Source organism: Anguilla rostrata, chromosome 10, assembly GCF_018555375.3.
Source record: "Anguilla rostrata isolate EN2019 chromosome 10, ASM1855537v3, whole genome shotgun sequence".
Classification (NCBI taxonomy): domain Eukaryota; kingdom Metazoa; phylum Chordata; class Actinopteri; order Anguilliformes; family Anguillidae; genus Anguilla; species Anguilla rostrata.
This window is the reverse complement of record NC_057942.1, coordinates 25,425,339-25,450,498: the sequence shown is the minus strand read 5'-3', so window position 1 is coordinate 25,450,498 and position 25,160 is coordinate 25,425,339. Positions and strand designations below refer to the sequence as shown.

The 25,160-nt window shown below is 40.5% G+C and overlaps 2 protein-coding genes across 8 annotated transcripts in view; one reads left to right on the top strand and one right to left on the bottom strand.

The window, feature by feature from the left end:
- cfap157 (cilia and flagella associated protein 157) overlaps positions 1-18,537 on the bottom strand; it is a 158,298-nt gene extending 139,761 nt beyond the window's left edge. For both annotated transcript variants that reach the window (XM_064297699.1, XM_064297698.1), the window contains exon 1: positions 18,386-18,537. In XM_064297699.1, the coding sequence (XP_064153769.1) occupies positions 18,386-18,537 (152 nt within the window). The remainder of the gene's footprint in view (positions 1-18,385) is intronic.
- Positions 18,538-18,647: 110 nt separating this feature from the next.
- Positions 18,648-25,160, top strand: part of iqcd (IQ motif containing D) — a 104,363-nt gene continuing 97,850 nt past the window's right edge. For all 6 annotated transcript variants that reach the window (XM_064297703.1, XM_064297705.1, XM_064297706.1 and 3 more), the window contains exon 1: positions 18,648-19,417. In XM_064297703.1, the coding sequence (XP_064153773.1) occupies positions 19,257-19,417 (161 nt within the window). In that variant the 5' untranslated portion in view covers positions 18,648-19,256. The remainder of the gene's footprint in view (positions 19,418-25,160) is intronic.

Here is a 25,160-nt window from a genome sequence, read left to right as displayed (position 1 = left end):
AACGCGATGAGAGCGCTGATTGGTAACATTTTTTCAGTGGCCACTGCTCAGATGCCTGGATCAAAATGGCAAGAACAATCATTTTTGTGTTGGCAAGTTGGTATAAATGGTAGCGGACATTATTCGTGACGGAGCGTGACGGAGTGTAGCACAGTGGGTAAGGAACTAGACTTGTAACCGAAAGGTCGCAGGTTCGATTCCCGGGTAGGACACTGCCGTTGTACCCTTGAGCAAGGTACTTAACCGCAATTGCTTCAGTATATATCCAGCTGTATAAATGGATACAATGTAAAATGCTATGTAAAAAAGTTGTGTAAGTCGCTCTGGATAAGAGCGTCTGCTAAATGCCTGTAATGTAATGTTCGCTAGCGAACATGCTCGCTCTAAAGATGAACACTAAGCCTACAGCAAGTTAGCAATAAATATATAAACTATTATTTTTCTGTTTAACAGTTATCTAGAGCTATATGTACTAACTGAGTTGAACTTACCACTACTAGACTAGCTAGCTAGTGTAGAAGTTTCTACTAGCTACAGAATCTCTGGTTTCACTGAGCTAGTTACTAAGCTAGCAAGCCAGGGCTGGCTGCAGTGCACGTTTACTTTCACATCAACAGCACATCTTTTCAACACTGAGTTCCCTTTATTGGTATTTTCAGTACATTTACATTTCTACCATGTTGTTATACAAAGTTGATATAGCTAACCTACAGTACATAGAAGTAGTTATAGTAAACCGTCTCTGTCACAATACTTGTTTGTACAGCAGAGTGCCGTCGCTGGCATCACTAGCTTGATTGCTTGTGTCCACAGAACTGTATAAGAACTAGAAGAGAAACATATATAATGAGGCTGCCAATGTGTTTCCTATAAGAATTGTAGAAATTCAACGAATTCACTCCTGCACGAATTAGACACCACCAAAAGCTCACATTGAGGTAATCAATAGAAGCGGGCAATAACATTATATTTTTGGAGCAAAAAGCTTTTTTGGCTGAACAGAACAGAAAATTATGACCAAATATCACTATTCTGATTGCGTTGACCGGGCGGACAGACCTCTGATTGCTGGAGAACAAAATAGATGAGATTTGAAATAGGGACTTGAAAAAACCACCGCTTCATCACATGATGGGGCCTATCTGCACAGTGGCTTCACTTTCTTCTCTTACTGTAGTGGTGGACTTTCCAGTTCCTTTCAGGGACACGAGTCCTTTGACTCCATTCTGTAAAAGGAGTAGTTCCCGGATTCGTTCACCAGGTCCTTTGTTCCTGACTCCGACTTCTGACTCTTTACTGACTCCAGTTCCAAGTGAATGAGAACAAGAGTCATGCAGTGACTGATTCCGACTTCAGACTCTAGTTCCTAGTGAAAGAAATGTCACCTATTGTCCTTCATTGGTGAATTATTAGCCTAGCACAAGCATCACTGTTATTATGCCATTCACTGATATTTTCGAAATGTAGGCTTTTCGAAACACATTTGTGGGAACTTCTGCAACAGTGTTGGGAAATTATTATGTTGCAGTCAGTCTAGGTCGGTAAGGTGCAGGAGCCGTATTCTGCCCTCTGAGATAAGGATGCAATTCTTAAAAGTTATGGTACCTGAAGCATATCATTTGAAATTCAGGACAGGGAGGCGTGGTGAAGGCAAGACCCATGTTGAATTTGCCTGAGATATGTTGCTCCATTTTCCACACTGGTGTAATGCAACAGGGACCGACACATATGAAAAGCTGTGTGATTTGATCGTATTAGAGCAATTTAAGAATTCTGTATCAGATGCCCTTGCTACGTATGTGTGGCAAACAAGCCTGCCACAGGCCACCAAAGTGGCTTCCCAAGGGGTCCTCCAGCACAGAGACACAGGGAGATGATGTTCCAATAGTCCACATTTATTTACAAGGTTGGCAAGATGTTACCACCAAGGAGCAGATGTAAAACTGTCATGACAGAGGCTCCCCTTGTGTGAGTGGGGATGGCAGATTTAACCTGTGCGCACTGATTACCTCACTACGCACAGGTGCAGCCACTCCTGTTCCCGGGTCCAATTAGCCTGGCCAATTCTCATTCTTAACCAATTAGATTATCCAATTGGCCAGGTCTAATTAGCTTGACCCAGGGCAGGTGTGGCTGCTTAAACCAGCCATCCCCACACCACATACCCCCAACGCCAAACTGAGGCCAGGGAGAATCCCTGGCCGAAGCCTGCCTACCCCCCCAACCCCCCTGCACTCCAAACAAAGCAAAAACAATAAAAACACTCCACTAAAGATCTTTTCAGGGTGGGTGACCCCGGAACAGTCCAGTACATGATGCAACCCTCCCCCAGACGACAAGGCAGCCCTTCTTCCTCCTCCCTCCCGGAGCACGGGAAGTCCTGGGCTGCTCTGCTGGCTGGTGGGGGCGTCACCGGGCTTGGGCTGTTCCAGGGGCTGTGGTGGGGTGGCTGGGCTTGCTTCCTTGCGGCGCTGGGGACCTGGAACCCTCGTAGCTGTGGTGGCCGCCAGTCGGCTCTGCTGGCAGGCTGCTGCAGGCTTTCCCCCTCACGGGCTCCGGGCAAACCAACCGGCCAAAACAACAAACTAAAACAACAAAAGGGACAAAAAAGGAAGTAAAACAGCGCGGCCACCGCTCGTGTGCCGCCCGTAGCTGACCCGCCTTCCCGGCCGAGTCCAGCTCACGGCGCGACCACCTCTCGTGCACCGCCCGTAGCTGACCTGCCTTCCCGGCCAGGTCCAGCTCCTCAGCGTCCCAGCTGAGGATCGCTTCCTTCCCCTCCCTGGTCATCTCTCGCTCCCTGTCTTTGGCCTGGAGGATCGGTCTGAAGCCTTGTTGGGAACACCTCAGCTGCCCCTCCTCCAGTGTGCTTCCTGGCTGGCCCTCCTGTGCCACTTCCCTGTGCCGGAGCAGCCCCACGTTGGGCGCCACTGTGGCAAACAAGCCTGCCACAGGCCACCGAAGTGGCTTTCCTAGGGGCCCTCCAGCCCAGAGACACAGGGAGATGATGTTCAAACAGTCCAGGTTTATTTTCAAGGTTGGCAAGATGTTACCGCCAAGGAGCAGATGTTAAAACTGTCATGACAGAGGCTCTTTTGTGTGGGTGGGGATGGCAGATTTAACCTGTGCGCACTGATTGCCTCACTACGCACAGGTGCAGCCACCCCTGTTCCTTGTTCCAATCAGCCTGGCTAATTATCCAATTCCTAACCAATTAGATAACTAGCCAGGTCTAATTAGCTTGACCCAGGACAGGTGTGGCTGCTTAAACCAGCCATCCCCACACCACAGTATGTAACCGAGCGAAAAGCCTGCACAGCATCTGAGGCTGTCGTGTTAGCTGATGGGTTTGTTTTCATTCGAAAAGGTGGTTTTGCGAATCATCGCCCCCGTAATGATTTCCACTGTGATTCTTGTCGAAATGGCCTTCAGGCCACTTCTGTTCCTCGCACGCTCTTTCCTAGGTCCAGCGCTGGTCAGCACACCTCAAATGGTGGCACCTCATCTTTTCAGGTGAGGGAGCATACCTCACAGCATGGCACTTTATCTTACCAGGTGAAGCTGGCATGAACGGGAAACTTTATCTATCTCGAACCTGTCATTTGTGTCATGCGAACGGTCATTGGAAAAATGAATGTCATAATAAAACCCGTACTGATCCTAAATATGTAGGCTTAATGGCTACATCAAGCTCTCCTCACTCTTCTCTTCTCTCTTCTCTCTCTCCACCTGTGTTTGACTTGCCTGAGAACTCACTGACTCGCTTTATTTCCGATGGAGAAGTTTCTGAAAAATGATAAAAAGCCTATGAAAATTCTGCGTGACACTATCTTCCCAAAGTTTGATATTGGGGAATGCTTTGCCTTTCTCTTCAGAATACTGGGTAGGATGGTAGGATATAAAACTGTCCCATTGCATAACCTTGTTCTGTCCTCAGAATTGGTGTCTGGAGAAGTGGTGATAGGCGTTTGTCCAGAGTTTCCAGTGCCAGGTGTGTCTGTTGTCCTCGGTAATGACCTGGCTGGACAGGTTGTGGGTGGCGCACCTTTGCTGTGGTGAAAGACAACCTGCTTATCTCCAAGGGACAGGACAAAGTAGGTAGGCAGTTCCCAGAGGTATTTACAGCATGTGCCATTACACGTTCCATGGCTCGCAAATGCGATTTGGAAAATGAAATTCCTTTACTGTGCAATCTTAAGCCGCGTTTCCACCGCAGGAACTATACCCCGGAACTAGGAACCTTTTGAGGAACTCAGTGCGTTTCCACCGCAGGAACTAGGGTCTAAATTTAGTTCTGGGGGCTTTGTTTTACCCCCCAAAACGTTCCTGCTCGGGGGGTAGTACTTTCCGAAAGTACAGGAACCTTTTGGGTGGAGCTTGCAGCGCTGAACATTTCTGATTGGTCGAGTACTCGTAGCATTTGTGTTGTATTTATTTTCCGCCATTACCCGCCATGTTTGAAAATATGCGGGCGCAACCCGATTTATTTTCATAATAACTTTAAATCAAACTTGTATGTTATGCGGCGCAGTAGCCTAGTTTTGGTTATAGCCTGCCAACGTCTTGGAATTATAACGTGTGCTCTTCTGTTCTTTTCTTGCTTTAGTATTCGTTTTATAAAATGCTAAGCATCCGTGCTGGGACAGCATATTACGTACTAAAACATTCAAACTGATTAATTCGGTTGCTGAATATTTTCTTCCGGATTTTCTTTGTTAGCCCGTTGTAATTGACTCAAAACGTTTGATACAGTTATGTGAGGTATGCGGTAGTTCTGCGTAATTCACATTGGTGATAGCCTACAGTAAAAGCAAACTGGAAATCACCTTCCGCACTTTTTGTCATGGTAAAATAACAGGTTAATTCTAGTAATAGTACCTTTAGCTTTTTCAGACTGCCGTAATTTTACTCTGCCATTCTTCAATTTCACAAAAAGACCAGGATGACTATGGACTAATTTATGGTGCATGGTTCGCATCTGGTGGGCACACTTCGCTGCTCGGCTAGCAGTAACTCCGAAGGAAAACAAACGGTGGCTGTACCACTACTAATTTAAATTTTCACGCAAGTCCGAGTTTTCGTTCTATTCTTGTCATATTGCGATTAGCCTATATAGAATTGACGATGAGAAAGTAATCAAACAGCAAATTGTTTACAACGTGTGCATGTTTTCTGCTGTTGTTGCCAGTTATATTGGAAATGTGAATGCATTCTGTCGCTTCGGATGTCAAGACATGAAAGCGAATGTTCGCATAAAAACATAATGAATGTGTTTGAGAGGATATATAAAACAGTTACAATCTGACTATTGGTCTGTTATATCCTATTTGTTGCATAACGGTCCAAGTTCAACTACCAACGACAGTTTTGCTTGACAACGGTAAAATATGCCCAAACGGCTGCAGAAGAATATTTCAATTCCATGTGATTAAATCGATAAAAATCAATAAATACAAAAGTAACCATATATAGTCATTGTTGGTAACCCGTTGTATATAAGTGGAATAAACCCCTCCGGGCTGTCCCGGTTATTAGAAAATAATGTAGGCTACTTCGGTGGTAGTATGGTGTTACAGAAGAAATCATATGACAGATGGACCGACGACAACGTCGCTTTTCCATACGTCAGTGGGCTAATTTGCCTAATCTTCGCGGGACTTTAGACCCCGGTGGAAACGCAGACAGCCATTGGCTGAAGGAACCTTTTAGTTCCTGGTAAAGCAGTTCCTGGGACTGAAAGTTCCGGGTAATTTTGGTGGAAACGCGGCTTTGGTGACACATTCTTTGGTGATTTGGGGGGTGATTTGGAAAGTTCACCGGCCAAGCCCATGCCTGACACCGTTGTGTGTGCACCTGCTGTTACCGAGTGTATTTAACAGAGTTTTTCTGTCAATGAAATGAAACCTGATGTGTTTGAAATGTCTGATTCCAATGCCAATGTGGCTTATAATATGTGTACTGATTATAACAGTGATATTGAAAGTGCTAAAAATATTCATGATACTGTTATCGCTGAAAACAAAAACAAAGTGCTCAAGGGTGACAATATTGTTACTGTTGCTGTTGATTCTAATTAGAATACTGGAACATCCCGTTTCCTCTCTTTTTGGTGTCTCCCGTGAGACGCTGATCAGAGAGTAAGCGGGTGATCCTACTCTGAAGGACCTGTTTGATCAGGTTGTTCCAGCAGACAAACTGGATGACCTGCAATCTAGCTATTTTTTGGATAAGGGGTTGTTATGCCATAAGTGGGTTTTTAGGACTGACACCTTTGTTGGCCACAATGTTATTCAAACGGTCATTCGTTCTAAGTTCAGAGAGGCAGTGCTGCAACTTTCTCATAGTGAAACAGCAGGCCATACCGGCATTAGAACAAACTTATGACTGGGTTATGTGCAAGTTCTTTTGGCCAAGACTAAAGAGAAACGTCTCTGATTATGTTAAAACCTACATGCCAGATCACTGGAAAACCAAATCAAAAGATACCAGTTGCTCCCTTGTATTCAATCCCAGCTGTGTCTCAGCTGTTTCAATATCTTTTAGCCAACTGCGTTGGTTCACTTCCTTGTTCTCGTTCGAGACATTGTTATCTGCTGACAATAATGTGTCAGACCACCCATTATCTTGAAGCTTATCCACTAAACAGTGGATTATGTATAATGGTATGTATTTTTGCATTGTACTGAATTGTGTATTGCAGAGTACCTTACATTGTTAACTCATGCATTATGTAAATTGTTTACAGGAACTACTGATTGTTGTCATTGAATTACTGACTTGATGTAGTCTTGTGAACAGCTTATATTGTTGAGCCTTGCTTATTGGAAAGGAATGAATATAAGTTTTCTTGTGCCGCCACCCAGGTGACATCTTTTTGTGGGAGCTTGTCACGCCTGGCACCCGCTTTTGCATTCACCTTGTGTTTTTTTCTCTTTTGGATAGCAGGGGGGTTGCTGAACTAGGCATGGCCTCTTAATTGCTACTGGCTATAAATAGGCTGGAAACCCTTCCAGTCTTTCCTTCCCATTTTTTCCTTCTCCTACCTGCCAGCACGGACCTGCCTACATTTTCTGCTTTTTAGTTTAGTACATGCAACACACAGTCACCCAACATCACACACACATTGATTACTGATACTGACAAGTTTAGGGTTTGTATACCATTTTTTTTCGTTTTTTTAAATTAAATAATTTGTTATTCCTTTTCTGAAGTTTATGGTTTTGGTGTGTCTTATTTCATGTGGTACGCTATGAGGGCTGCAACTAACAACCATACTTATAATCGATTAATCTGCCAATTATTTTTTCGATTAATCGACGGGTTGGTGTACGGAATGTTTACTTTTGTTTCTGGGAATATTCAAAAAATGAATATTAAACAATTAAAAAGATGAAAGATATGAGACAAAAACATGCAAATGTATGCTAAGCATCTGTGCATAATAATAAAGGTTTTTATAAAGTGCATTTTTATATAGCAGCATGTTTTTAAAATGTTCAAATACAAAGTTATTTGAAGTCTGCGGTTTAAAAGGAGCTCAACTGTTTAGATGAATAATGTAGATAAAAACATAAAACACAAAATGTTAACAGGCTTTGCTACATTGAATAGCTTCAACACATCAAATGGTTTCAACAAGAGGCTAATGCTGGACTATGAGTGTATAGTGGCTCCACAGCATAGCAATGCAGAAATGTTAGCATGTCCACAAGCGCTGAGCTAAGACTGGCTTAAATTGGCTTTTTATCATTTGCTTTGTATTTTTAATTCTTCATTATTTACAAATGGTTAGTTTTAGTGGCTATGTGTCCATGCTTTCACCAATTAGGAGCCTATTGTTTTGACCTCAGTCTTTAATTTGATCAGTTAAAACAACATTTTTTGCTATATACTACATTGTCAATATGGGACTTTTATTCTTTGTGGCATGCATAGCTATGTCTGACACAATGTAGCTTAAGAGGGAAAATAATCCCTCTAAACACGAAGAGCACCTACGTAAGAAAAATTAACAATTTAAAATTATTGGATTGGAATTGTGGTTGGAACGAAAACCTGGATATACCGTGGTACCCATTAAGGACCGAGGTTAAGAAACATTGTTTTAGTTTACAGTTGCTGATGTAAAGGCCAAATACTGATCACTGATCAATATCACTACATCACTACTACAATGAATGGACATTGGGGATTCACTAATAAAGATAAAAGGGAAATTTAACTTATATAATGAATAAATATCTAGACAGTTTGCCGTTAATGGCACCATGAATCAGTAGAGACGGACAGAAACAGTCCATAGAGAAGATAGGGAATGCTAGTGAGCAATCATTTCTTAGCTACCACCGTGATATGCTGCCAAGACTGTAAACAACGTAAAATTAGGGCTGGGCGATATAGCTGAAAAATGTATCATGATAAAATGTTTCATTTCAGTCTATCGATGATTATTGATAATTTTAAGGACATATTTTTAATAAAGACCAGGAGAAAAAAGGTAGAATTTAACCACCTTACTTTGAATTTAACCACTTTATTTATCAAGGCACACAGGTAATAATTTTACTTTTAGTGTTATTAAATAAAACGAGAGCCACTTTAGTCCCAAAGTTGTCAAAGTCAGACTGGTGGGTCTATATTTAACGTTAATGTGTAGCCTACAGTTTTAATTTAATTTAAATGTGAGGGGTGGTTTTATGGTTTTAAACACTCCGCGCTATGATGGCATTATAAATAGATAAAGTGGGTGACTGATGAGCATTTTTATTTTTTTATACATGGTAAGTTTGATCTAAATTAATTTACAGAATATAGCGTTTTTTCCCCAAAGATGGTATTTCTCAATATAATTGTGCTGCCATGTTAGCACATTTCTACGGTTGCGGGTCAGGCACTCTTCACGGTAAGAAGAAATTTTAGGATAGCACTTCTGATATTGCTTGTGTCGAAAGTACTGCGACGGAAACAGCGACAGATTTACCCACTAGCCACATCTGTCCAAAATGTAAACAAGTCAGGCAGTTTTCACGGTCGGGAAAAATTTTATGACAGCGTACTCCAAAGGGTGGAAACGACTAAGGTTAAAGCTTAAATTGGGATTTGGGAGGTGGGTGGAAAAAGGTACAAACCAATGAATGTCTCAGCTCAAAATAGTTGTAATTAAGGAAAACAATGTTTTAAAAAGAATATATACTATTGATGCAAGCTTTTACATAATATATTTCAAGTTTATTGAGTGTCATTAATGCTGAGATTTTTTTTACCCACAAAAATAATCGGTCATCCTCCTCTTGTCCTCACTTTCTTCCTCCTTTATCCATCTTTCTTAAACTGGTGAGGCGCAAAACTTTCCTTTAAACTAATCATTGATCTCAAACCGTTTTAATTAATTTTCAGTGATTAAGAAGCATGCAAACATCTGACGAATCAATTGGAAAGGGACACAGCTTTTTCGCATTGTGTTAGGGAGATTAAATGATAAATGCGATTTAGAAAAATCAGTTTTAATCGCTAAGCAGTGGCGGAATCTTCCCCTGATTTTCCTTGAGTATCAATACAATTAATCCACAAAATAGGCTACTCAATAATATCATATATAGCCAGCTCTCCCCAAATAGGCAGTTTTAGCAAGTAGCCTAGGCCGTATAGCCTACATTTATTTTCATTTGCAGTATGAAATTGCGCACATTTTTAATCAACATTATTTGTGGATACATGCACTTCTTTCTCCGCACTCGTATTCATGGCAAATATTTGCAATGTGTAGGCTAGATTGTAAGCAAAATTGAAGTGCAGGTTTTGTTTTTTCTGGTTATTCTGAGAGCTAACATGGTAGACAACAGGCTAGTGTATCTTGTTTGATAAGAAAAGTTGATGTTGAAGGTCGTGTTTTTAAAAAGAAATGGACGTAGGAGTACTTTTTTGTGGAAGTGAATGGCAAGCCCGTTTGCTTAAGCCACGTTTCCACCGCAGGAACTTTACCCCGGAACTAGGAACCTTTTGAGGAACTCAGTGCGTTTTGACCACAGGAACTAGGGTCTACATTAAGTTCCGGGGACTTTATTTTACCCCCAAAAAAGACCCTGCTTGGGGCGTAGTACTTTCCAAAAGTACCGGAACCTTTGGGGTGGAGCGCAAGCTCTGAAAATTTCTGATTGGTCGACTACTTGCAGTGTTTTATTTCAACCGCCATAAAAATCTGCAGCCGCAAACCGATTTATTTTCATAATGACTTGAAATTAAACTTGTATGTTATGTGGCGCAGTAGCCTACTTTTGGTTATAGCCTGCCAACGTCTTGGAATTATAACGTGTGCTCTTCTGTTCTTTTCTTGCTTTAGTATTCGTTTTATAAAATGCTAAGCATTCGTGCTGGGACAGCATATTATGTACCAAAACATTCAAACGGTTTAATTTGGTTGATGATGACGTCCACTTCTGTCTTTTATCGGTGAACTCTTTGATGGCTGAATAGTCCCCTGGACCCACAAGTCCTATTGCAGGTAGGACATATATATGTCGTGGTAGTGGTACGAGCAACTATGGGTGTGTTCCTCCTGAGTCTCCTTTGCTGTCTCCTGGCTGTCCTTTCCTCCTCCAGCATGCAGATCCCATCCAGGCATAGCTGCCGCCATCGTCAATTCCATCTTTCTTTGAAATAAAGCAAACGGTGGCTGTACCACTGCTAATTTAAATTTTCACGCAAGTCCGAGTTTTCGTTCTATTATTGTCATTTTGCGATTAGCCTATATGAAATTGACGATGAGAAAGTAATCAATTCAACAGCAAATTGTTTACAATGTGTGCATGTTTTCTGCTGTTGTTGCCAGTTATTTGTGGAATGTGAATGCATTCTGTCGCCTCGGATATCAAGACATGAAAGTGAATGTTCGCATAAAAACATAATGAATGTGTTTGAGAGGATATATTACACATATATTGTGTATATTGCATAACAACGGTCCAAGTTCAACTACCAACAACAGTTTTGCTTGACAATGGTAAAATATGCCCAAACGGCATTGCCGTTCTAAAAAAGAGCGATCTTGAGAGACATTACACCTGCAGATATGCAAGTTATGCTACTCTTGAAGGAACAGAGTGGAGAAAATCAAGGCATTCAGTAATAATCTCGCTGCACAACAAGTGTCTTACCTGTGGCATAAAAAGGAGCTGGACAGTATCGCAGAAGCATGTTACGTGGTGAGTGAACTGATCGCTAAAAGACTGAGGCCATATTCTGAAGGTGAATTTGTAAAGATGTGCATGGTTGCTACTGCACAAATACTTGCTCCAGAAAAACTGAAATTGTTTCAGAACTGTCACGGGGGGCGCGGGAATGGACCCAAATGCAGAGTGCAAAAATACAAACTCCCAAGGGTAGAAAGAACAAAGACTTCACTGAAAAAATAACGGGGAATAAAGGGAACAGAAAGCCTCGCAGGGCGGTAGTAACAAACAAAGAAAAACCTCAGAACGCAGGGAAACAAAAATACAAAAATCCCAAAAACGTAGGGAACAGAGCAGGCAAGCAACAGGCAAAGGCAACAGGCAACGGGTAGGCAGGGAAACAGGCAACAAGCAAGTAAGCAACAAACAAGCAGGCAGGCAACAGGCAGGCAACAAACACGCATGCAAGGATCCAGCACCTGAGTCAGGGGAAATGGAGACTTAAATAGATCTGATGCAGACGAGACACAGGAGGGCACAATGAACAATCAGGCCACAGAGAGGGAAGGGAACACGAGACAATAAGCAACTAATAATGGAATAATTGGAAACAATAAAACAATTAAACAAGACACAAAGCAGAGGTGCCGCCATCTGGCGGCCCAACCAGGAATGACAGGGGGAAGACACAGAACCCTGACAAGAAAACTTAGATTGTCTTGCCGGACTGTGTCTGATCGGGTCTGATCGTATCAGTGACATGACATGAGATATTGAGAAGTTTTTGCAAGATTCTGCTGCCAATTTTGAGTTTTATTCACTTGCTATGAATGAGACAACAGACATAACAAACACTAGCCAGCTAGCAATTGTTCTACGTGGGATTCCAACAGATTTTGAGATTTGCTTTCATTGTTGGCTATACACGACACAACCAGAGGTGCCAGAGTGCATGCAGCTAGAGGTAACTAAACTGCAGAACAACTGTCAGCTAAAGGCCTGGCACACCAACATGGATCTGCCAGATTTATACAAGCAAAACAAGCGTTGACAAATTTCCAAATTTGAGGAAACACGAGCTTAAGATGGCATCACTGTTCGGAAGCACATTACATTACATTACATTACAGGCATTTGGCAGACGCTCTTATCCAGAGCGACGTACAACAAAGTGTATAACCATAACCAGGAACAAGTATGACGAAACCCCTAGAGAGAAGTACCGGTCCAAGTACAGGGAACAACCGCATAGTTCAACTTGGACCCTGATGGTTAAACTGATTAACACTAACTATACACTTTGTTGTACGTCGCTCTGGATAAGAGCGTCTGCTAAATGCCTGTAATGTAATGTAATGTAATGAATTTAAGGTATATTCAGTTTTAGATCAAGTTTACTTATGAACATTCAGTCAGCATAACATGGAAAAATGTGTATGTGATTAACATGAGAGTTAATAGCAGTCTATGGCCCACTGTCGTATATGCAAATATTAATCTGGCCCCAGACAGGAAAAAGGTTCCCCCCCTCTGATATAGGGAATAGTGAACAGGCCTCAGAAGTCTGACTTAACGCAGAGCAAAAACCTTGCCCATATATGGAATTCCGGTTCAAAGGGAAATTTCTCTATGGAAAAAATGAATGGATTTTTACATAACCGTCCCTGTCACAGTCTGTGATTTAAGCTGGCGTTTAAAACTTGGACGTTTTTATCTGGACACATTTCTCTCTTAAATGGCACTGGATCCGCTGAATTCTGATGTCGTTTTTCAATCGAAACGATTATTTTGCTATCAAAAAGCTAACACTGCTGCGCATGTTATTTACGTCACAGCTCTTCCTTGGCAATGCTTGTGAAGCGCAAGTAGCCTAGTTATATTAAGATGTTTACAATGATATATACAACTGTAAAGAAATGTATAATTTATTACACTAACGGGAAACAACGGGAAGAAGACGGTTTTCGCGCGTGTATCGAAACAGCTGTGTGTGTGATGTTTTAATTGTGCGACGGGTCATCTCGGGTGGCTAACCATTTAGCCGTTAGCAATTGGCTTTTTAAAATGACACAGAATTTTTTTAGATTATAAAAAATGGATAAAAAGCATTATTTTTTCATGTACAAAAAAAACGTCCAAATGTCATAATTTATTTTTAAGGAATTCGGAAATCGCTAATCATTTGTCCCATAGGGGCGTCTATTTTTTGAACCAGAAGTCTCGAAAATGCTAACGGACCCGAAGGGAATGACGACACGACTTCTGAGGCCTGTGGCTGAACAAGTGAGTCGTTTGGGATGCAGCCTCGGTCTGTAGTTAGTGGCAAAATTAATTGGTTCCACGAGAGCTAGCAATGGGTATTAAAGATGCAGACACATGATAACCTCATTGATTTTCACCTGCAAGAGCTGGCTTTGTTGTTTCTTTATTGTTCTGTGTGTACTGTATGTGAGATATGTCCTAGTCAGTAATAGGCTAACAGTAGACACACTCAAGAGGGCACAAGACTGAGTATCATATTTCATATATTTCGTATCATATTTAATCAACCGTATTTAACCCTCTAATATTGAAATGCGTGAATTAACTACATCACAAACGTTCTTTTTTTAGATACATAACTAAATGCATACATAATAAATGTGCAATAAATGTGTCTTACACAGAGCGTAGGGTGCAGACGAGGCATAACAACTGAACAAGGTTGAAGAAGAGTTACTCCATACCTCAACACCATCTCCCTCCACTTCTCTACCCATCCAAACCCTCTACTGACACATGAAATCTATCAAATCTATATATATATATATGTAAAACAGTGGCTGTGACAAAGGGAGCGGTGGTGTAAGTATAAAAGCAGCTGAAATATGGCCAGTGTATGTACTCATGCATTTGATGGCCATCCAACGAGCCTTGATTGACAAAATTATCAGCAAGCTTGTAGAATTAGAGCTCCCTAGGTCGCAACTTGTGTACCCTTCTGTCCTGCTTAATTTTCTTTTATTTCGTGGAGATGCACTTTTAGTGTTTGTAAGGTTTAGCCTATAAGGCATTTTGATACGCTTATATGCGGGTAGGAGTCCTCTTCGCTTTGCTTAGGTAGATCAGTGACCTTACGTGAGAATTGGAAGTAGTAGAACCGGAACACTTGATAGTGGAGAATAGGAGCAGTTGCATATGTCCCAGCAATCTTTGCATATGATAAAATAACAATAGTATGAGAGAAATGAGGAGAAATTATTAAATTGAATAGTTGAAACGATATGTTTTTTAGCAGAATGGGCATGTAGGTGAAGTTTGACATGATCACAGACGATAGTGCAAAGTAAATGAAGTGACCATGAGTGAGATGAGTGAGCACCATAATTCACTGGACAGTGACACATGTTTTGTTATTTTGATTCTGTACTTTAGCACTGAGTTTGAAAGGATACAATGACAATAAGGTTGAAGTGCAGACTGTCAGTTTTAATTTGAGGGTATTTTCATCGATATCGGATGAACCGTTTAGAAATGATAGCACCTTTTGTACATGTTCCCCCATTTTAAGGTACTACAAGTATTTGTTGAATTGGCTTCACAGATGTGTTTCGTTGGGCAGGTGTATTCATTTGTGTCGTTAGTGGATGCAGAAGAGAGCTGTTGATGTCTAGTCTTGATTCTGGACTTTGCAATTGCCTTTGTAGATTGTTGTTGGGGTGTGACAACATGAGGAAGACAGCAGTGTCGATCAAATGAAGCTGGCCGTCATAAGGCTAAGAAATGAAAATCAATCAATCAGGAACATTGCAAAAACCCTGGGCATGCCCAAGTCAACAGTTTGGTTCATCGTTAACAAGAAAAAAACAACTGGTGAACTCAATTATGTCAAAAGACCCGGTAGACCGAGGAAGACCACTGTAGTGGATGACCGGAGAATACTCTCTGTGGTGAAGAAAACCCCCCTGACAACAGCCCAACAGATCAAAAACACTCTCCTGGATGCAGGTGTAGATGTGTCAAAGTCTACCATACGTAGAAGACTACACCAGCAGGACTACAGAGGGTACACTACAAGATGAAAACCACGGATAAGCCTGAAGAACAGAAAGGTGAGATTACAGTTTGCTAAAAAGCACCTAAAAGAGCCCCAAGAGTTTTGGAACAAAGTCTTGTGGACAGATGAGACAAAGATTAACATGTACCAGAGTGATGGAAAGAGGAAAGTGTGGAGAAAAAAAGGAAATGCCCATGATCCAAAGCATACCACTTCATACGTGAAACATGGTGGAGGGGGTATTAAGGCTTGGGCCTGTATGGCTGCCAGTGGAACGAGCTCACTTGTCTTCATCGATGATGTGACTGCACACAGAAGTAGAACAATGAATTCTGAAGTCTACAGAAATATTTTATCTGCTCAGATGAAACCAAATGCCTCCAAACTAATTGGACGGCATTCATCATGCAACAAGACAATGACCCAAAACATACTGCTAGAGCAACGAAGGGGTTTTTGACGGCCAAAAAGTGTAAAATCCTTGACTGGCCGAGTCAATCACCGGATCTGAATCCAACTGAACATGCATTTTACATGCTGAAGAGGAGACTGAAGGCAAAAAGTCCCCGAAACAAGCAGGAACTGAAGATGGCTGCAGAGCATCACCAGGGAAGATACCCAGCGTCTGGTGATGTCTATGCGTCGCAGACTTCAAGCAGTTATTGCATGCAAAGGATATGCGACCAAATATTAAACATGTTTACTTTATTCTACATTATGTTAAACTGTCCAATATTGTTTGATGCCCGAAAATGGGGGAGACTATGTACAAAACGTTCTATAATTTCTAAACGGCTCATCCGATATGTATGAAAATACCCTCAAATTAAAGCTGACAGTCTGCACTTCAATCTCATTGTCATTGTATCCTTTCAAACTCAAAGTGCTAGAGTACAGAACCAAAATAACAAAAAATGTGTCACTGTCCAATGAATTATGGTGCTCAATGTATATAACAGACGGTATAAGGAATCCATCATTAAAGTGGTGGGTGAAGTAACGTGTGATAATGTGTAGGAAGTCTTTTGCACTGATGTACTTTTCTCATGTTCAGTACTAGTAGTTATAATTATGATTGAGTCATGATTTTAAATGTAATGTTTTAATGGGGAGTTGCAGACAGTACATGAATGTAGAAACGTGGCGTTTGCTGATAAGAACGTTTTCTACAGTAGCCAAGTGAAGAAATATAGTTAGTTGAAATGGCACAGTGGTCAGCTGGTGTAACTTTTTACGAAAATAAATATATTTGGCATCATTAAACGCATATGGCTGGCCGTGAGTGAGTTTTGGTAAAGAAAATCTAAGTGTAAGAAAACATTAGTGTAAAATATGAAAATATCTGCCTTAAGGCAAGGCGGGCTTCAATCATTCAATTTCCAGCTTTCTAGTCCGTAACTTTGGCAGTGCGCCACCATGACATATCTATTCAATGTGTGAAATTTCTTGGTCAAACGTGTCCACGGTTTTAAAGAAGAACACAGCTGAGCTCTGGTTGAATCCCTATGGCCTGACAATACTGTAGCCGGTTTAGTGAACGTGCAGATGGTATGTCATAATGCAGTCTGTACGTTTGGTGAACGGCGGGTAGATATGGTGCAAAAACAATTGTTGCGAAGTAATAGACAATTATTAGTGAGCAAAAAAGCATGTTTCAGAAACTTGTTCCAGGTTGGGCTTGAACCTAGGGAGCCTATGATCCATAGATTGTGACATTGACCACTCAGCCACAAACAGACTAGCTGTTGACACTGGAAATGTTTTAGAGTAAAAAGATATGCCTATTTTGGGTAGGTATGCAAGATTTTGATTGGCTCTTGTAGGTGAAGGATTGGCTGGTGTCGGTAAAATGTCCAATGGGGAGACATTTTGTTTGTGTGCTAGGCGGCAGGAAAAATAAGACACAGCAGAAAACGCAAAATCCCCTTAGTTTGGGGCTTTATTGTGTGGACATGTGAAGTTGTTTATGAATTCTGTCTGTTGAAATGGGGTCAGAATGTACAGAAATGAATGTTTTTAAGGGCTGAGTGTCTGTGGCTGTTGTGGTTATTTCTGTGGGGAACCCTGAAAAGTGTCAAACTCTAGGTACTGTATAGGTTTGGGGCATGCCGCCTCACCAAGGCGTAACTTGGCGGGATAGCATACCTGCCATCCCAATTAGAGATCGATGAGATAGCAGACACATGACATAGAAGAGATTGACAACAGTTTAAAAATAGGTGGCGTAGGGGGAACAAGTGCACCTGTGCCATAGTATGAACCTGGAGGTTCTTCACAACTGTGAAACTTTGACAATGAAATTATAATCAGCAAGTGTTCATTACATTAATACATATTGATAGACTTACTGCGAGCTTTTGACAGCGAACATTTATTTATAAATCAACATTAGGCTGGATGTAAGGGAAATTCATTAAACTGATTGTCCAGTTTCAAGCTTGAGGAATTCTAGACAACGGACTCCAGGTTGTATTTGGGACTTCTATTTTGAATTTGTGTCCGAAAGGAGGCGCGTCTTGCGTACTAGGCTTGAGGAATACCAGACGATGGGCGGAAGCAATACAGCATTGGACCCAAGTCCTGCGAGGGTTTGTGTTTGCAACAGTTCTGTCAGGTCTAGACATCTACGGAAATGTTACTCTCACTTGAATATATTTTAAAGTAAACCTAGTTTAACATAGCACGTTTCGTGGAAACGTTATAATATATGGCAACAGATTTACTTTTAAAATGGTTTTGTAAAGGACAACAACGTTGACAATTCCTTTCTTTTTAGGCTATGGATGCAATCAAACGTTTAAATAAGGGCCTTGTTCCACGAAGCAATCTCCACGCAGCTTTTGTTGCTCGCAATTAAATTGCTCTAGGATTGCTTCGGTAACACCACTCCAATTTAATTGAAACTGTAATGCAATTTAGTTGCAACCGGTTCCGAGCAGCTCATCTGTAAATTTTCTGTAAGTAAGTAAACAACAATAACCATAGAATGTATCAGCGCTATATCGAACTAAAATACGTAACGCACTGTTTTTGATTGGTTATTGACTACAGTTTAAATTGTTTGCCAGTCGCCTCGTGTAACGGTCTTAATGCTCGAAATGACATCAGAATTAACGCGTTAAAAGCAACAAATGTTGCGTGGAAAGTGGTTCGTGTGACTATACCCTTAGTGTTTACTTACTTCTTCACCTGGGATTCCAGATCCCTAATCTGTATAATGTAATATTCTCGGTTTAGTTCAGTCTGCGGATCCTCCGATGTCTCTCGCGAACGGCCTCGTTCTTGTTTTTTTTTCCCGTCGATGTTCTTCTTTTCCTTCATTTTTGAAGCCATTCTTCCAACTTCTGAGCGGAACGCTTCAGTTACAATACTGAGCTAAAGCTACACCATGTTGCTAAGGGGACTGTGGCAAACAAACAGGGTGGGAGGGCCAACTGATTCTGAAGTTCCCCCGGTTAAAATAGTTAGGCCTATTAGTTTGCATGTGAAACATCCAAAATTCTATTATTTCTCAGGATGTTTCTATTTATTTTTCTCGTTCTTCCCATTTTTGTAAACACATATAGTCCTGCAGTTTTTATACTACCCATGCATAATCCATACAATATTGTAGAAGTTTCAGTTAAGGGCACACCAGGCGAATCAACTTGAGCCATTACGCTCATTTATAAACCACCAGTGCTACTTTGAACATGAACACAGGATTCCAGAACTAACCACAAGCGCTGACTACATGCTTTTTTTATTCACGTGTATGGAGTGAATTTAGTGCCAACATTATTTACACGTGTTTCACAACTCACACGTGTTTTGTGCACTGCAAAACACAATTCACACGTTTTACGCATTGTAAAACTGCAAATCCTGTTTTACAAATATCAAACTAAATATCAAAATACAAATCTCAAGCTGTGGACACACGAAATGTGTTTTACGCATCACAAAACTACAAATCCTGTTTTACAAATCTCAAACGACAAATTGCAAAATACAACTCTCAAGCTGTGGACACAAAAACACAAATCATTTTGGCACTATTTTTCCATGTAGTAATGGAAAAAAATCCACACGTGTATGCACCAATCAGAGCTATGGTACCTACAGCCAATCAGAGGAAGAGGAGCTCACAACCAATCAGTGAGCAGCAAGGAATAGCTTTTTGCAGCCCATACTTGGAGAGGACGGGAGCTGATGAAGCATGGCGGTTGCTTAGGTGAGTAGCTAATATCTAATTAAAATGTATTAATGCCGAATATAATGATAAAACTTAAACATATTTGATTAGTCGCTTGCATAAAGATAACTTTTTAATGGGTAACTGTTGGTTAAGAATTGTCAGCTCGTCTAGGACCAACTTTATGCTAGCTAACGTTAAATAATAATCTCTAAGATTTTCATTAAAATAAATGTCTGTTAAGTCACTATCTATCGCAGAATTAGGTAACACAATGGTGATTGAGCCTATTATTATATTAATTTATATTATTTTTATTATAATAATTTATGATTAAAGAACTGGGTGTCTGTGGCGACATTCCCGAGAAAAAATCACAAGCGGCGCATAGTTAGTGACGCGTTTTCCATCACCCATCAGTGGTTGATCCATTCATTCACAAGATGCTGGTTATGTGAAAATTCCATTTGTATCTAAAAGTACATTGGGCGGTAGAGCCTAGAGCTCCTGACTTTTGGAACAATCTCCCTACGTATGTGCGGGCTTCAGACACACTCTCTGCCTTTAAGTGTCGGCTGAAAACTTACCTCTTTAGTCAGGCCTATAGTTAGCTATTCCTATGGTTCTATAATCCTGTCAAATGGTCATGTATAATCATGGAATCTGTGAAATTAAAAATGGATGACGGCTCGGTAGGGACCTTAGCATTAAGTGTCAAGCTCACATCAACGGAGCGGGCACACTAGTTAGCTTAGCCTCAAGTGTCAAGCTGGCCCTATGGAGTTAACACACTAGGTAGCTTAGCATTAAGTGTCAAGGTCACATCAGTGGAGTGGACACACTAGTTAGCTTAGCCTCAAGTACCAACCTGGCCTTGTGGAGTTGACACACTAGGTAGCTTAGCATCAAGACTGCTCCAGCCTGTTTCCTCGGCCTGAATCCATGGGATTGCTCCAGTCCTTTCTTTCGCTGCATGGTTATGGACTGCTTCAGCCCTGTTCCTCCCCTACTCATGCCTTGATACTGCCTGGAGCTCCAGCTCCATCATCTGGCTCCTTTAAACTACACGATTCTGAACTATACCATTTGGTCTATTGTTAGCCTTCACCTCAGCTGTAACCTGCTCAACTTTATTTGCTGTCTGCTACTTTACACCAGGCTGGCCAGTGGAAGATGGGCTCCCCCTCTATAGCCGGGTTCCTCTCTAGATTTATTCCCGCTGGGAGTTTTTTTATCTGACCTACTTGCTATTTTGGGGTTCAGGCCTGGTGTTGTATTTTTATGTTTAGGAACACCAGAGCATTGGTTCTTCAAAAGATTATTCAGGGAACATTTGCAGCAGTGAAGACTGTCCAGTGAATACTTCCAAAAATAAAAAAATAAATAATTAAATACTCCAGCAGTGAAATTCCACACCTCAGGCTATGAATATATGATCATTTGTGACCCATTGCAAAATTCAGGGCTCTGGTGCTTGGCTACATGAATTTAAGACATTTTTTATTTAAATTCATAGATTACTCTCTTAGTTTATCTAATAAGTCAGCAGCATTCAATCTTTAAATCCAAAAGGCAGCAGTCACCCGGTGGCGTGATATGGCTTCTATATCGGGACAGTTTTGTGTTCTGGTGTTTTATGTTTTTTATGTTCACTTTTTAAGACCAATTTTATGAAATAAGTCCTAAAATACATATGATGTTATTCTATAAGAACTGGCCATTGATGGTCACTGGTTTTCATTATGTCATTATGTTATCTTTTACTTTAGGCAGGGGCTGTTGTCGGGGGGGTGGTGTGTGTGTAGCCTTGCTTGGATTCTGTATGCACATGCGTCTGTGTGAAATTTCAATGCTTTTTGTCACTTCCACTATCAGAAAGCAAGTTACTGCAGACAGCACAACCCACTTTACACTTGTATTATTTTTTTTAAATACCACAGGTGTTCAAATATCCCACAATAAAGTTTCTGTGCAATGGTAATCAGAAGAATAGCCAACATCTATACATATGAGGACCCTGTGATGTCTTCATTGCCTCAAGAATTCCCTTTGATGTTGTGGGGGTGGGGAGGGGGTAGAGAAAAAGGACATTGACTGATGTAATCTTTTTTTTTGTTATTAAAGTTTTTATTTATTTAAATATACACAAACAGACAGTATTGTTATCTTCAGTTATAAGACATCCAAAGGCCCATGGTAAATGCACATATTTAGAACAAGCAAAATATACATTTAGCATTTATAGCAATACAATCAAATCATCACAGTGTCCCAGCAATGCTATGAGTGAAAAAGCGGTCCCATGAACCTCTTAAAGTTCTCACCTTCATCATTGACTCTAGCTAATGTGTTCATATGATATTATTTCTAACATAGATTATATCATTTTTTGATAGATCCGGAGAGGATGTACTTTTCCATAATCTGAGGATCATTCGGGCAGCTGTGACAACTCCTACATTAATCACTGCAAGATCATATTTCGATATATTGGGCAATTCTGTTTGGTCCCCCAGTAGGCATAGTCTTGTCAATACAGGTACCGTCGAACCCAACCACTTCCCTATGCATTCTAGTACTTTTTCCCAAAATGGGTGAACAAATTTACACTCCCACATTGCATGTAAAAAATGTTCCTGTTTCTGTCTGACATTTCCAACATAAATTATTGGTCAACAAGCCCATCCTGTGGACCTTAGAAGAGGAAAATAGAACCTACGAATTAACTTATACTGAGTAAATTTCCCCCTAGCCTCCTTCATATATTTCCCAGTTTTTGATAGTATTTTTAACCACTCCTCATTGCTCAGATCATACCCTAGGTCCTTCTGCCAAATGATCCTCAGATTTTTACAAATATCTTTTTGTAACCGGTTGAAGGTTTTGTAAAACACGGCTGTCCTGTGTGCTATACAAGGCAATTCCAAAAATTCAGTCATTGGATTCTTGCCCTGAATGAACTGGCCCTTAGTGATACAGTCTCTAATTTGTAAGTACATCCAAAAATTACCTTTACTTTCTAAATAATATTTTTGCACAAGTTCAGAAAAAGATATAAAAACTCAATCCGAGTACAGGGCACTTATCTTGTGTATTCCTTTTACAAGCCATTGATTTCAGTAAACAGACTTTTTCCCAATACGTATGGCAGGGTTGTGCCATAGAGAGGCATATGATTGTCTTAAGTGTGACACACCACACATCCTGTGTACTTCTCTCCATTAGTGTTAATCAGTTTAACCTTCAGGGTCCAAGTTGAACTATGCGGTTGTTCCCTGCACTTGGACCGGTACTTCTCTCTAGGGGTTTCGTCATACTTGTTCCTGGTTATTGTTATACGCTTTGTTGTACGTCGCTCTGGATAAGAGCGTCTGCCAAATGCCTGTAATGTAATAATGTGATGACTGCCTTGGCATGAGCCAGTACTGGGTTTGAAGAGTAATCATGTCCATTCGTAGTTGAACCATGTGAAAGAACTTCTGAAGGTTTGAAAAGACTTGCTAGCTCCTGTTCGATTTTGATCCAGCTCAGCTCTGGGTCTGTTCCCTTCCAGTGTTTAATCAATCTAGACATTTCAAATGATCGATTGTATAGCCTTACATTGGGGAGAACCAGACCTCCTAATGTTCCTTGGTGACCACATGTTCTTTATATTGATCCATGGTCTCTTCTTGTCCCACAGAAAGTCTTTGATAATTCTATCAAATTGTTTAAACAGCTGTGGTGATATACTGACAGGTAACATCATGGAAACATAATTGAATTGTGGGGCAACTACCATTTTAATCACATTAATTTTCCCCCAGACTGATGTAATCTTACAACTACTTATTCAACAAACATGTACAAAGGGGTCCAGGTTCATAGGTAGATTTACTATCTTTTTTAATGAGATGGTACAAAACGTACAGTGTTGTTTGGACCCTGCTACTTTCAGAGTTCCAGAGCTAGAAGACAATTCAGCACATTATCACAAAAGGAAAGTTAACTGTAAAAAAGGTCTTTCTCTAAAATGACCAGACATGATATTTTGAAAAGGTTGTCCAAAGGTAGGAAATGTTATTCCTCTCATAATATTTTGAATCTTAAGCAACCTGCCCAGTGGTGAGTACATGTTGTTTCAAGTACAGTAGACATACACAGGGCTGTAGCAGTTGTGGAATATCTGTGCTGATACACCTTGATGGAGAGCAGGCTGATGTTTGTGTTAGGGCTGATCAAATTCATTTCCTGTGTTTTGGAAAATGCAAACATTTCACTCAAGATTTCACAAACAGAAGCACAACCGAGTCTTATTAAAAATTCCATAAAATAATTAAATCAAACCTTTTTCTGTAAACTGTCATACATACTTGAAGACCACCTTCCCAGGTATTGATGTACAAGACCTTGTGTATTTTTGCTGTAAGATTTTAGAATTATAGGACGACAAATTCTTAAAAACGGCCATTCAATTCTATAGATGGTTCTTATTAAAAATTCCATAAAATAATGAAATCAAACTGTTTTCTGCAAACTGTAATACATTCTTGAAGACCACCTTCCCAGGCATTCTTGCCATGGATTCCATGCTTTTTAACAGTAGGAATTTGAAATTATGGGATGAAAAAATCCTTCAAAATGGCCATTCAGTTTCATAGATGGTGCTGATTTAACATTCCATAAAATAATATTTAAAACTTTTTTCAGAAAACTTTAATACATTTTTAAAAATCACCTTCCCAGGTATTCTTGCCATGTGTTGAGGGAATATATTGATCTAATATATTATTTTATACAGCATTTTTTAAGCCAGGCATTTTATTCTGACCAAGTGTCAGGCCTGGCCTGAGTAGCCTAAGTGCTAGAGTGAGAGCACCTATTCGACCACCTTCGTTTGACAAACAGGAAAACGTAAACTGATTTGCAACTATATATAAAATAGGCGAAATATCGGTAACAACCTGTACCTAGTTATGTAGGGAAACTGTCCTTGTTATCCTCCCGTGGTTGTTTTTTCAGTACTTTCACGATTTTTTTTCTGTGCCAGCAAATAAGTCAGAGGTGGTCCACTGCTAGCTTTTGGTTGCTGAGGGGACATGTCGACCACCCCATATAAATGAATACAACGTCATAAATAAATTTGCTAGCATACTGTGTAAGTGTCCTTCCTATCTTGCGTATTTGAGTTTAATATATTAATACATCTAGGAATCCGTACATATTCAGTTGTAACCCAAGTCGCAGGACTAGTATGAAGCAACGTCTGCGCCATTGGCTTTAATTTGTCGCGATGAAATAATTACAAGCGTGTTGCTTGTCTTAAAGTTGATATAGTAAATAAGGCTGTATTAGTATTACTAAATGTGCATGTATGAAGTTGGTTTTTAAAAATATATAGTTTATTGTGTGTATTTTTACAGGACTTACATTTTAATAGGCAACGATGTCCACGGTTATTTCTCAAAAATACGAAGTAACAATGGGCAAGCACCAGTTTCGCAGGGATTCAAGCAATTCGTTTCACAATTCCCTAGTGGGGTTACAAAGTTAAATTATGTATTTTTACAAATTTTGGAAATGGCATTTATCCAGGTTGCACCCCACAGCACAACAACCTGAGCCGAACGTCAGTCTGCTCATCAGTTTAACTTTCACTCCGTTTGTAATCGGTGCCATATCAGCCAGTAAACACATTAGCCTACATTACATTACATTATAGGCATTTAGCAGACGCTCTTATCCAGAGCGACGTACAACAAGTGCATTAGTTCAAGGTGCAGAGGTGCAAAAGAAACACACT